Source organism: Nerophis lumbriciformis, linkage group LG33 (genome assembly GCF_033978685.3).
Source record: "Nerophis lumbriciformis linkage group LG33, RoL_Nlum_v2.1, whole genome shotgun sequence".
Taxonomy (NCBI): domain Eukaryota; kingdom Metazoa; phylum Chordata; class Actinopteri; order Syngnathiformes; family Syngnathidae; genus Nerophis; species Nerophis lumbriciformis.
The window spans coordinates 24,145,151-24,158,232 of NC_084580.2; the positions used below are offsets into that span (position 1 = coordinate 24,145,151).

The 13,082-nt window shown below is 44.4% G+C and overlaps 2 protein-coding genes across 3 annotated transcripts in view; both read left to right on the forward strand.

Moving 5' to 3' along the window:
* Positions 1-13,082, forward strand: part of LOC133575713 (uncharacterized) — a 177,242-nt gene that overhangs the window by 99,782 nt on the left and 64,378 nt on the right. The window lies entirely within an intron of this gene.
* LOC140676608 (uncharacterized) overlaps positions 5,233-13,082 on the forward strand; it is a 31,798-nt gene continuing 23,948 nt past the window's right edge. The window contains exons 1-2 of one of the 2 annotated variants that reach the window (XM_061928501.1): positions 5,233-5,690; positions 11,865-12,056. In XM_061928501.1, the coding sequence (XP_061784485.1) occupies positions 5,504-5,690; positions 11,865-12,056 (379 nt within the window). In that variant the 5' untranslated portion in view covers positions 5,233-5,503. The remainder of the gene's footprint in view (positions 5,691-11,864; positions 12,057-13,082) is intronic. The other variant, XM_061928508.1, reaches the window with a different exon arrangement.

A 13,082-nucleotide genomic window follows, 5' to 3' on the forward strand; every position in this document is an offset into this window, starting at 1 on the left:
GAACATTATCACCAGACCTATGTAAGCGTCAATATATACCTAGATGTTAGATGAGCTCAGGCCCAGCGAAGCCGACGGCGTTTCTGGGTGTTGTTGATAAACGGTTTTCGCCTTGCATAGGAGAGTTTTAACTTGCACTTACAGATGTAGCGACCAACTGTAGTTACTGACAGTGGGTTTCTGAAGTGTTCCTGAGCCCATGTGGTGATATCCTTTACACACTGACGTCACTTGTTGATGCAGTACAGCCTGAGGGATCGAAGGTCACGGGCTTAGCTGCTTACGTGCAGTGATTTCTCCAGATTCTCTGAACCCTTTGATGATATTACGGACCGTAGATGGTGAAATCCCTAAATTCCTTGCATTAGCTGGTTGAGAAAGGTTTTTCTTAAACTGTTCAACAATTTGCTCACGCATTTGTTGACAAAGTGGTGACCCTCGCCCCATCCTTGTTTGTGAATGACTGAGCATTTCATGGAATCTACTTTTATACCCAATCATGGCACCCACCTGTTCCCAATTTCCCTGTTGTCCCAAATAAGTGTTTGATGAGCATTCCTCAACTTTATCAGTATTTATTGCCACCTTTCCCAACTTTTTTGTCACGTGTTGCTGCCATCAAATTCTAAAGTTAATGATTATTTGCAAAAAAAAATAAAGTTTATGAGTTTGAACATCAAATATGTTGTCTTTGTAGCATATTCAACTGAATATGGGTTGAAAATGATTCGCAAATCATTGTATTCCGTTTATATTTACATCTAACACAATTTCCCAACTCATATGGAAACGGGGTTTGTACACTATGTTGCCAAAAGTATTTGGCCACCCATCCAAATGATGTGAGTCAGGTGTCCTAATCACTTGGTCCGGTGTATAAAATCAAACACTTAGTCATGGAGACTGTTTCTACAAACACTTGTGAAAGAATGGGCCGCTTTCAGTGATTTCCAGCGTGGAACTGTCATAGGATGCCACCTGTGCAACAAATCCAGTCGTGAAATTTCCTCGCTCCTAAATATTCCAAAGTCAACTGTCGGCTTTTTTTTTTTATAAGAAAAGTGACGAGTTTGGGAACAACAGCAACTCAGCCCCCAAGTGGTAGGCCACGTAAACTGACTAAAGCGCATAGTGCAAAGACTTTCTGCACAGTCAGTTGCTACAGAGAGATCCAAACTTCATGTGACCTTCCAGTTAGCCCACGTACAGTACGCAGAGAGCTTCATGGGATGGGTTTCCATGGCCGAGCAGCTGCATCTAAGCCATACATCACCAAGTCCAATGCAAAGCGTGGGATGCAGTGGTGTAAAGCACGTCGCCACTGGACTCTAGAGCAGTGGAGACGCCTTCTCTGGACTGATGAATCACTCTTTTCCATCCGGCAATCTGATGGACCAGTCTGGGTTTGGAGGTTGCCAGGAGAACGCTACATTTCGGACTGCATTGTGCCGAGTGTGAAATTTGCTGGAGGAGGAATTATGGTGTGTGGTTGTTTTTCAGGAGGTGGGCTTGGCCCCTTAGTTCCAGTGAAAGGAACTATGAATGAACATTTTGGACAATTCCATGCTCCCAACCTTGTGGGAACAGTTTGGAGCGAGCCCCTTCCTCTTCCAACATGACTGTGCACCAACGCATAAAGCAAGGTCCATAAAGACATGGATGACAGAGTCTGGTGTGGATGAACTTGACTGGCCTGCACAGAGTCCTGACCTGAACCCGATAGAACACCTTTGGGATGATATTAGAACGGAGACTGAGAGCCAGGCCTTCTCCGCCAACATCAGTGTGTGACCTCACCAATGCGCTTTTGGAAGAATGGTGGAAAATTCCTATGAACACACTCTGCAACCTTGTGGACAGCCTTCCCAGGAGAGTTGAAGCTGTAATAGCTGCAAAAGGTGGACCCACATCATATTGAACCCTATGGGTTAGGAATGGGATGGCACTTCAACTTCATGTGTGTGTATATATATATATATATATATATATATATATATATATATATATATATATATATATATATACATATATTACACACACACACACATATATATATATATATATATATATATATATATATATATATATATATATATATATATATATATATATATATATATATATATATATATCATACTTACCAACCTTGAGATCTCCGATTTCGGGAGGTAGGGGGTGGGGGCGCGGTTGGGGGAGGGGCGTGGTTGGGGGCGTGGTTAAGAGGGGAGGAGTAAATTGACAGCTAGAATTCACCAAGTCAAGTATTTCATACATATATATATATATATATATATATATCCTGAAAATATGCAACCAAAACTGTGTTTAGGTAGTTGATACTTCAAACTTGCATAAATAAATATTAAGGAATATAACATAACTTGGCTTCTGAGAGTTTCAGAATGTAATGAATAAAATGCTAAAGTTGTTGATAAACAAGCAATTTATTTTAATTAAATATGGTCATTTTAAATGAATTATTATGACAATTTAAAATCAATTATTTCAAATATGTTTATTTTAATGTATAATTTTATGGCTGGATGTAATAAGGAGTCAGGAAAAAAATACAAATAAAAATACAATTAATTTTGATGTTTTAGCAAAATATAGTAAAAATGTATTTAGTTTTTGTTTTTTTTAATTTAATAAATATATTTATTTTTACGTAAGATAAACATAGTAATACAATTTATCTCTAGTCTGGATGATTTAGTTCTTGTCACCCTGTTGTGCTCCCTTCGTGAAAAAAGGCTGTCCTCACTCAGGTCCGCCAGGAGCTGGAGGGGGCGTGGCTTCCAGCTCTGGCTGAAAATCGGGAGATTTTCGGGAGAATATTTGTCCCGGGAGGTTTTTCGGGAGAGGTGCTGAATTTCGGGTGTCTCCCGGAAAATTCGGGAGGGTTGGCAAGTATGATATATATATATATATATATATATATATATATATTAGAGATGCGCGGATAGGCAATTATTTCATCCGCAACCGCATCAGAAAGTCGTCAACCATCCGCAATCCACCCGATCTAACATTTGATCAGAACTGCATCCGCCCGCACCCGCCCGTTGTTATATATCTAATATAGACGATGCAAGGCATTAGTGAGGTTATAAAGCTTTTGCCTGTTAAAGAAAGGAGACTGATCCAACGCAGCACAGACATTCGCGTGCCACGCTGTCACGACCCAGACGCACACCAGTGCGCAATCATATGGGAGCCGCGCTGAGCGCACCTCCAAGCGCGTCTCGCTGCCGGCGACGGCCGGGTATATGGGCCCGACGCTCCAGCGCCATCCATTTTCAGGGCTAGTTGATTCGGCAGGTGGGTTGTTACACACTCCTTAGCGGGTTCCAACTTCCATGGCCACCGTCCTAGCTGCTGTCTATATCAACCAGGGTGAGCCCCACCCCTTTCGTGAGCGCACTGCGCGCGGAGTGACCCCTGTTACGAGCCCCCGGCCACGGGGGTGGCGGGCAGGTAAGCTGCTTACCTGCTGCGCGTGACGCCGGCCGCGGCGAAGGCGAACGAGGCGGGGTGTCGGTGCGGTGGGCGCGGTGGTGACCCTGGACGTGCGTCGGGCCCTTCTCGCGGATCACCTCAGCTACGGCTCCCGGTGGGGCCCTCTCGGGGGAAGGGGCCTCGGTCCCGGACCCCGGCGAGGCGTCGGGGGCCTTCTCCGCTCCGTAAAAGTGTCCATCTCTTTTTCTTCTTTTTCTTCTGTTGTGGCATATGCAGCAGGTGCCTGCTCGTTTTTCGTATGTGGGTAACAACATTTAACTATGTATATATTGTAATGTTCCCAGGAACGTAGGCTCATAGACTTATTCGTTTGTCTCGTATTTATTGTAATAAGATGCAATGTAACCACACAACAGCTCCAATGTGCGTCTCCCCTCTTTCCCGGCAAAACTCGAACTAACACTTCCTGTCAACAACGTCACTTCCCTAACTTGCCCGGAAGTCCCGCCCCCCAGCCAAAGCCATTGGCTAACACCCCGTAGCTAGCCGCTACATCATATTTCCAAATTGGTTTAACTGCCACCCGCCTGAATCTATTTAAAATCTAATTTTTTTTAATTTTAATCGCCCGACCCGACCCGACCCGACCCGACCCGCTGATAAAATCTAATTTTTTTTAATATCATCCGCCCGATTCGCGGATAATCCGCGGACTCCGCGGTTGTGCCCGCAAACCGCGCATCTCTAATATATATGTATGTGTGGGAAAAAAAATCACAAGACTATTTCATCTCTACAGGCCTGTTTCATGAGGGGGGTTCCCTCAATCATCAGGAGATTTTAATGGGAGCATTCACATACCATGGTTTATATAGGGCACAGAGTGGGTGGGTACAGGCTGGCGTAGGGGCGTGGTGATTGGCTCATGTGTTACCTAGGAGGTGTTTCCGTCTGTGGCGGCATGCTGTTACAATTTCGCTGCGCTTGTTGAGGGATGACAGGTCTGGACGGTAAATAATAAACAGTTTCTCTTTCAAGCATAGGTTGCATCTTTTATTACCACTATTGTAAGGTGTGCTGGATGCAAGAATTTGCCATGTTATTGAATATTCAACATTATTGTCTTTGAGGTCCCAAATGTGTTTGCTGAGTTCTGTGGTATTTCGCAGGTTTTTGTTCCTGAAAGAAGTCTTGTGATTGTTCCATCTATATATATATATATATATATATATATATATATATATATATATATATATATATATATATATATATATACACATACAGTTTTATATATATATATATATATATATATATATATATATATATATATATATATATATATATATATATATATATATATATATATATATATATAGTTTATTTTATTATATATAATATGTATAAATATTTTAAAAATGGTTTAGTATTAAATATATTCGTTATTATCACATATTATTTTGTTTTGAAATGCAAACAAATAGCAACTCTCCAATGATATTGCATACTCTTTCACACCCTGTCTCTATTTTGGTTTGCATTTTTAGCTTTAAAATAAAATAAAAAAATGTGTATGATAATCATATGTCTAACAAAGCAAACGGCTTAAAAAATAATCAGTTAAAAAAATTCAGTGAGTTATGGTGATTTTAATCATTGCTAGACCTCTCTAGTGCAGTAAATAGGAAGTCAATACTTAAAATGGCGACCGTGATGACGCAACCTCCCTCAGACGCCACTGCGCATGACACGCTTTGTAACGTCAAGTGTGTCAACTGTCGTGAAACCCGATTGACAAAGAAACAAGTGCGCAGGACGCTTAGAAGTCAGTCTTATTTGTGCTCCAGTTTGTAAATATATTGTCGTATAAAATACATATTTGATTCTTTATTAAGGGTAAAATCGTCTTGGTGCGCGAGTAGCTTAGCTCGCTCGTTAGCTAGCTTAGCTCGCTAGTTAGCTTAGCTTGTTAGCTGCTAACAGAAGTTATCAACACATCGCTAAGTAGAGATCAAGTGTGAGAGTAAAGTGTTGTGATTGTGTGAAAATGTCTACATTACACATGTTGAGAGCGTTGGTGGATCAGCGACTAACTGCTGCCGTCGAGGAAATATTTGTAGCGTTAGAAAGAACGATAGCAGAATACGAGGCGGAACTTTCTAGAACAAAGGAGGAGAACAATCGACTGCTGGACGCTGTTTTCAAGAAACATCAAGTTGTGTTACACAGAACAGGTTTGTTGACTTCTTACTCTCACATCTTTACTAACTCTATATTTGACTATTGACAAGAAAACTACATCTGGAGTATATAACACAGGGCTGTCAAGTTTCAGAAAAAGAGCGAAAATTGCCTGTTTTAATGTCAACTCCTACTTCAAACTGATGTCGTCACCTCCAGTAGGTCTCCCTGCACTGTGGCTAATGTTAGTCTTATTTAAAGGCCTACTGAAAGCCACTACTACCGACCACGCAGTCTGATAGTTTATATATCAATGATGAAATCTTAACATTGCAACACATGCCAATACGGCCGGTCGTGCAATTTTAAATTTCGCGCGAAATATCCTGCTGAAAACGTCTCGGTATGATGACGTCGGCGCGTGACGTCACGGATTGTGGCGGACATTTTGGGACAGCATGGTGGCCAGCTATTAAGTCGTCTTGTTTTCATCGCAAAATTCCACAGTATTCTGGACATCTGTGTTGGTGAATCTTTTGCAATTTGTTCGATGAACAATGGAGACAGCAAAGAAGAAAGCTGTAGGTGGGAAGCGGTGTATTGCGGCAGGTGTTGTGCCGGGTAACGCACCCCCGCCGTAGAATGCACCCCCTGACTGTTGTGCCGGATAACACAGCCGGTGTTTCGTTGTTTACATTCCCGGAAGATGACAGTCAAGCTTTACCATTGGCCTGTGGAGAACTGGGACAACAGAGACTCTTACCAGGAGGACTTTGAGTTGGATACGCAGACGCGGTACCGTGAGTACGCATGCAGCTGCGGCTTCCAAACATTTGATCGCTTGCCCGTACGTGCGTGCCGCTATGTGCATGTCACATACGGGGACTTTGGGGAAATATATGTGCTGTATGAACTTTGGGGAGGTGAACGGTACTTTGGGCTGTGGGATTGAGTGTGTTGTGCAGGTGTTTGAGTTGTATTGGCGGGTTATATGGACGGGAGGGGGGAGGTGTTTGTTATGCGGGATTCATTTGTGGCATATGAAATATAAGCCTGGTTGTGTTGTGGCTAATAGAGTATATATATGTCTTGTGTTTATTTACTGTTTTAGAATATCAGGTCCCACCCGCCTCTCACAGCATCTTCCCTATCTGAATCGCTCCCACTGCCCTCTAGTCCTTCACTCTCACTTTCCTCATCCACAAATCTTTCATCCTCGCTCAAATTAATGGGGAATCGTGGCTTTCTCGGTCCGAATCGCTCTCGCTGCTGGTGGCCATGATTGTAAACAATGTGCGGATGTGAGGAGCTCCACAACCTGTGACGTCACGCTACTCGTCTGCTACTTCCGGTACAGGCAAGGCTTTTTTTATCAGCGACCAAAAGTTGCGAACTTTATCGTCGATGTTCTCTACTAAATCCTTTCAGCAAAAATATGGCAATATCGCGAAATGATCAAGTATGACACATAGAATGGACCTGCTATCCCCGTTTAAATAAGAAAATCGCATTTCAGTAGGCCTCTAAGAGCCATCATCATCACCATCACTCAGATCTGGCGGGTGGATATACTTTGGTTTTCGTATTGACTCTGATGGCAAGTGGACAAAAATACAACGGTATGTCGCAACTGTCACACAACTATAGACTACAACAGTGGGAATGCAACAAATACAATAATAATAATGAATTACATTTTTAACGCACTTTACATTTGTTAAAATCTCAAGGTACCACAAAGTATATAAAAAATAGAAAGTTAGAATATATAATAGAAAATTAAAAATAGAAATGAAAACATGAAAAACACTAGATAAAACAGAAACATAGATAAAAATATAAATAAAAGCTTGAAAGCACTGGATAAAACATCCATCCATCCATCCATCCATCTTCTTCCGCTTATCCGAGGTCGGGTCGCGGGGGCAGCAGCCTAAGCAGGGAAGCCCAGACTTCCCTCTCCCCAGCCACTTCATCCAGCTCTTCCTGTGGGACCCCGAGGCGTTCCCAGGCCAGCCGGGAGACATAGTCTTCCCAACGTGTCCTGGGTCTTCCCCGTGGCCTCCTACCGGTCGGACGTGCCCTAAACACCTCCCTAGGGAGGCGTTCGGGTGGCATCCTGACCAGATGCCCGAACCACCTCATCTGGCTCCTCTCCATGTGGAGGAGCAGCGGCTTTACTTTGAGCTCCCCCCGGATGACAGAGCTTCTCACCCTATCTCTAAGGGAGAGCCCCGCCACCTGGCGGGGGAAACTCATTTCGGCCACTTGTACCCGTGATCTTGTCCTTTCGGTCATAACCCAAAGCTCATGACCATAGGTGAGGATGGGAACGTAGATCGACCGGTAAATCGAGAGCTTTGCCTTCCGGCTCAGCTCCTTCTTCACCACAACGGATCGATACAGCGTCCGCATTACTGAAGACGCCGCACCGATCCGCCTGTCGATCTCACCATCCACTCTTCCCTCACTCGTGAACAAGACTCCGAGGTACTTGAACTCCTCCACTTGGGGCAAGATCTCCTCCCCAACCCGGAGATGGCACTCCACCCTTTTCCGGGCGAGAACCATGGACTCGGACTTGGAGGTGCTGATTCCCATCCCAGTCGCTTCACACTCGGCTGCGAACCGATCCAGTGAGAGCTGAAGATCTTGGCCAGATGAAGCCATCAGGACCACATCATCTGCAAAAGAGCAGAGACCTAATCCTGCAGCCACCAAACCAGATACCCTCAACGCCCTGACTGCGCCTAGAAATTCTGTCCATAAAGGTTATGAACAGAATGGGTGACAAAGGGCAGCCTTGGCGGAGTCCAACCCTCACCGGAAACGTGTCCGACTTACTGCCGGCAATGCGGACCAAGCTCTGACACTGATTATACAGGGAGCGGACCGCCACAATCAGACAGTCCGATACCCCATACTCTCTGAGCACTCCCCACAGGACTTCCCGAAGGACACGGTCAAATGCCTTCTCCAAGTCCACAAAGCACATGTAGACTGGTTGGGCAAACTCCCAGGCACCCTCAAAGACCCTGCCGAGAGTATAGAGCTGGTCCACAGTTCCACGACCAGGACCAAAACCACACTGTTCCTCCTGAATCCGAGGTTCGACTATCCGGCGTAGCCTCCTCTCCAGTACACCTGAATAGCCCTTTTTTTTCCTCTCATCTTTTTTCCATTTTTCATACATTTTCGAAAAAGCTCCAGATAGCCACTAGGGCGGCGCTAAAAAGCCGCGGGTTGCCGACCACCGAACTAGGTTTACAGCATATGAAATACATTTGGCAACAACATGCACTTTGAGAGTGCAGACAGCCCAGTTTTCATCAATTAATATATTCTGTAGACATACCCTCATCAGCGCTCTTTTCCTGAAAGCTGATCCGTCCAGTTTTGGAGTTGATGTCAGCAGGCCAGGGAAGCTAGGGTCGATATTCTTCTCTTGATCATCTTCGGTGGCATAAGGGACGGTGTGAGCCAAGACATCCAGGGGGTTTAGCTCGCTCGTCTGCGGGAACAAACTGCCGCCATTGCTTGCCGTGCTACCGAGGTCCTTTGTCCCTGAATTGCTCACACACTCCGGCAGATTCAATGGGGGTCTGGCGGCAGATTTCTTTGACTTTATGGTTGGAAATGCATCTGCTTTGAGTGTCGCAGGATATCCACACATTCTTGCCATCTCTGTCGTAGCATAGCTTTCGTGGGTAAAGTGTGCGGAACAAACGTCCAATTTCTTGCCACTTTGGCATCTTTGGGCCACTGGTGCAACTTGAATCCGTCCCTGTCGGTGTTGTTACACCCTCCGACAACACACCGACGAGGCATGATGTCTCCAAGGTACGGAAAACAGTCGAAAAAGAGGAAAATAACAGAGCTGATTTGACTCGGTGTTTGAGAAAATGGCGGAACGTCATCGCTCCGAGAGCGAATAATAGAAAGGCGTTTAATTCGCCAAAATTCACCCATTTAGAGTTCGGAAATCGGTTAAAAAATATATGGTCTTTTTTCTGCAACATCAAGGTATATATTGACGCTTACTAGAGATGCGACGGCTGGGTATGGGCCCGACGCTCCAGCGCCATCCATTTTCAGGGCTAGTTGATTCGGCATGTGGGTTGTTACACACTCCTTAGCGGGTTCCGACTTCCATGGCCACCGTCCTGCTGTCTATATCAACCAACACCTTTTCTGGGGTCTGATGAGCGTCGGCATCGGGCGCTTTAACCCGGCGTTCGGTTCATCCCGCAGCGCCAGTTCTGCTTGCCCCAACCCTTTCGTGAGCGCACTGCGCGCGGAGTGACCCCTGTTACGAGCCCCCGGCCACGGGGGTGGCGGGCGGGTAAGCTGCTTACCTGCTGCGCGTGACGCCGGCCGCGGCGAAGGCGGACGAGGCGGGGTGTCGGTGCGGTGGGCGCGGTGGTGACCCTGGACGTGCGTCGGGCCCTTCTCGCGGATCACCTCAGCTACGGCTCCCGGTGGGGCCCTCTCGGGGGAAGGGGCCTCGGTCCCGGACCCCGGCGAGGCGTCCCTTCTCCGCTCCGTAAAAGTGTCCATCTCTTTTTTATTTCTTCTTCTGTTGTGGCATATGCTGCAGGTGCCTGCTCGTTTTTCGTATGTGGGTAACAACATTTAACTATGTATATATATTTCCCAATTGGTTTAACTGCCACCCGCCTGAATCTATTTAAAATCTAATTTTTTTTTATTTCAACCGCCCGACCCGCGGATAAAACATACCTGCCAACTACTCCGGTTTTCCCGGTTTTTCATTAATTAAAAAAATTTTTTTTTTTAAATGCGCGAGGCTATTTATAGCACCGCTGCCAAGCACGAGGCCATTGTTTCCAAACGAGCGAACGATCATGGAATCAGCCGGAGAAAAATCGCAAACGAGTCTTAAACCGACAAGAAAACTGCAGTCATTCCGTGAAGAATATTCAAAAGCCTATCCGGGAATAATTATCCGTTCCAAAAAGGGTGAAAACTACGCGAATTGCACCTTGTGCAGACAAGATTTTTCGATCGGACACGGAGGAATTAGCGATGGGACAAAAAAACACAAGTCTAATGCCGTTGCTAGCGATACAAGTGGAAAACTTTCAACGTTTTTCGGATTTTAGCCACAAAAAGGTAATGACACCAATGTTATCTATTGGAATTGTTTAGTACTGTTATACTGTTAAAAGTGTTTATACTATTTATGCTTTCAAGTCCAAGTTGAAGAAATCTTGTTAAATGTTGACAGCATAACTACCAAAATACAGAAGTATGTCCTTAATATTTTTGCAGTGCTATTTCTGTTGAAAAGTTCAAATGATTACATTAGAGATGTGATTTGCCACTTTTCAAGTGTCTGATGGCTTCAATTAATTTTCATTCATTTTTCATATTTTGAATTCTTTTGAAAGGTTTACAAAAAAACTACATTTGAATTGTAATTCCATGCTATTGACAGGACTATTAATTTTAATGAAGTTAGCTTACCATGTTTACAGTATGATAATTGTGATAGAAATGTGAATTTTAGGCACAGAATATTTTTTACAATTGAACAAGGCAGTAGATTATACAAGCTTGGACAGAAAGTTAATAATGACACCAATTTTTTTTTTTTATGGAATTGTTTAGTACTGTTTTACCATTTGTTTACTGTAAAAAGTGTTTATACTTTCAATGAACAAATTGAGGTCATGTGAAAGGTTGACAGGATAACTGGCATTAACTGTCAAAATAATTTCAAACTATTGAAGTTAGCTTACAGAATAAACATGTCAATCAACCCATATGATTTTTGCTGTAATATTTTTGTTTTGAAAAGTCACTGTGACTGATAGAAAAGTGATGGTTTTAGCAACATTTTAACCTGTCTGAATGCTAATAATCATTTTGCGCCGGGGGGGCTTCCTGAACCCCCCACCAGGACTTTGTCCTGGACCTACCGGGGCCTGCGGCCCCTGGACCCTGGCTACTAGGTTTTTCTGATTTCAAAAGTTGGCAGGTATGATAAAATCTTTTTTTTTTTTATTTCAACCGCCCAAACCGCGGATAATCCGCGGACTCCGCGGTTGTGTCCGCAAACCGCGCATCTCTAACGCTTACATAGGTCTGGTGATAATGTTCCCCTTTAAATGGTGAGATCGCATGCTGGTGGATGACGATGTCCCATGTGTGTGAGCAAAACTGGACTTTACTAAAGCACGTGTTTGTCTTCTCGTGTCCCGCAGACGTCGAAGAAGAACATTTTCCCTATGAGCAGCAGGAGGAACCACAGCCCCCCCACATAAAAGAGGAACAACTCATTAAAGAGGAAGCGATGGAACACAGCATCAGTCAGGAGGGAGAGGACATTGAAGGACTGGTGGAGTCACTGACTGGTGTCCCTGTGAAGAGGGAAGATGATGAGGTCAAAGGTAAAGGTGAGGAGAGGGGAGGGGCGGAGCCTCCAACACAACACATGACAACAGAAGCTGATGGAGACCACTGTGGAGGATCACAAGCAGACAAGCTCTTAGCTCCACTATCAGATAGTGAGGACACAACGTCACACTCTCCTGACACTGATGATGAAGACTCTAAAGATGATAAGACATGTCACACCGACAACACTCACTTCAAAAGTTTTGACCTCAAAAAGTCTCTAAATCGACGCATGAAAATTGACACTGGAGAGAAATCATTTCCGTGCTCAGCGTGTAGTAAAAGATTCTGTATAAAAGGAGACCTGATAAAACACGCAAGAATACACACTCAAGGGGAACCTTTTTCCTGTTCAGTGTGCGGGACAACTTTTGTTAGAAAGGGCAGTTTAAAAACCCACATGAGAATACACACTATAGAGAAACCCTTTTTGTGTTCCGTGTGTGACTCACGTTTTGCTCAAAGGCACAATTTGAAAAACCACATGAGAACACACACTGGAGAAAAACCTTTCTCGTGTCCTGAGTTTGAGTCAAGTCTTGTACGAAGTCAAAACACAGGCGAGAAACCTTTTCCCTGTTCAATCTGCGGCGTATGTTTTTCAAGGGAAGAAACGTTGACACGCCACATGACCGCGCACACCAGGGGGAAAACTTTCCCCTGTTCAATCTGCGGCGTATGTTTTTCAAGGAATCGCGATTTGACTATTCACGTGAGAAGACACACGGGAGAAAGACCTTTTTCATGTTCCATGTGCGACTCAAGTTTCGTGCGGAGTCAGGAGTTGAAAAAACACATGACGGTGCACACAAGAGAGAAGCCTTTTTCCTGTTCAATCTGTGGCGTGTGTTTTTCAAGAGGGGACAGTTTGATGGAACACACCAGAAGACACACCGGGGAAAAAGTGTTGAGTTGCAGTGTGTGTGATGAACGATTCTCTTATAAATACCAACTCAACAAACACAAGTGTGCTGGTGAGAACAGCAGCAGGAAAATAGAAAAGTGCTCCGCAGACCTCCACCAGG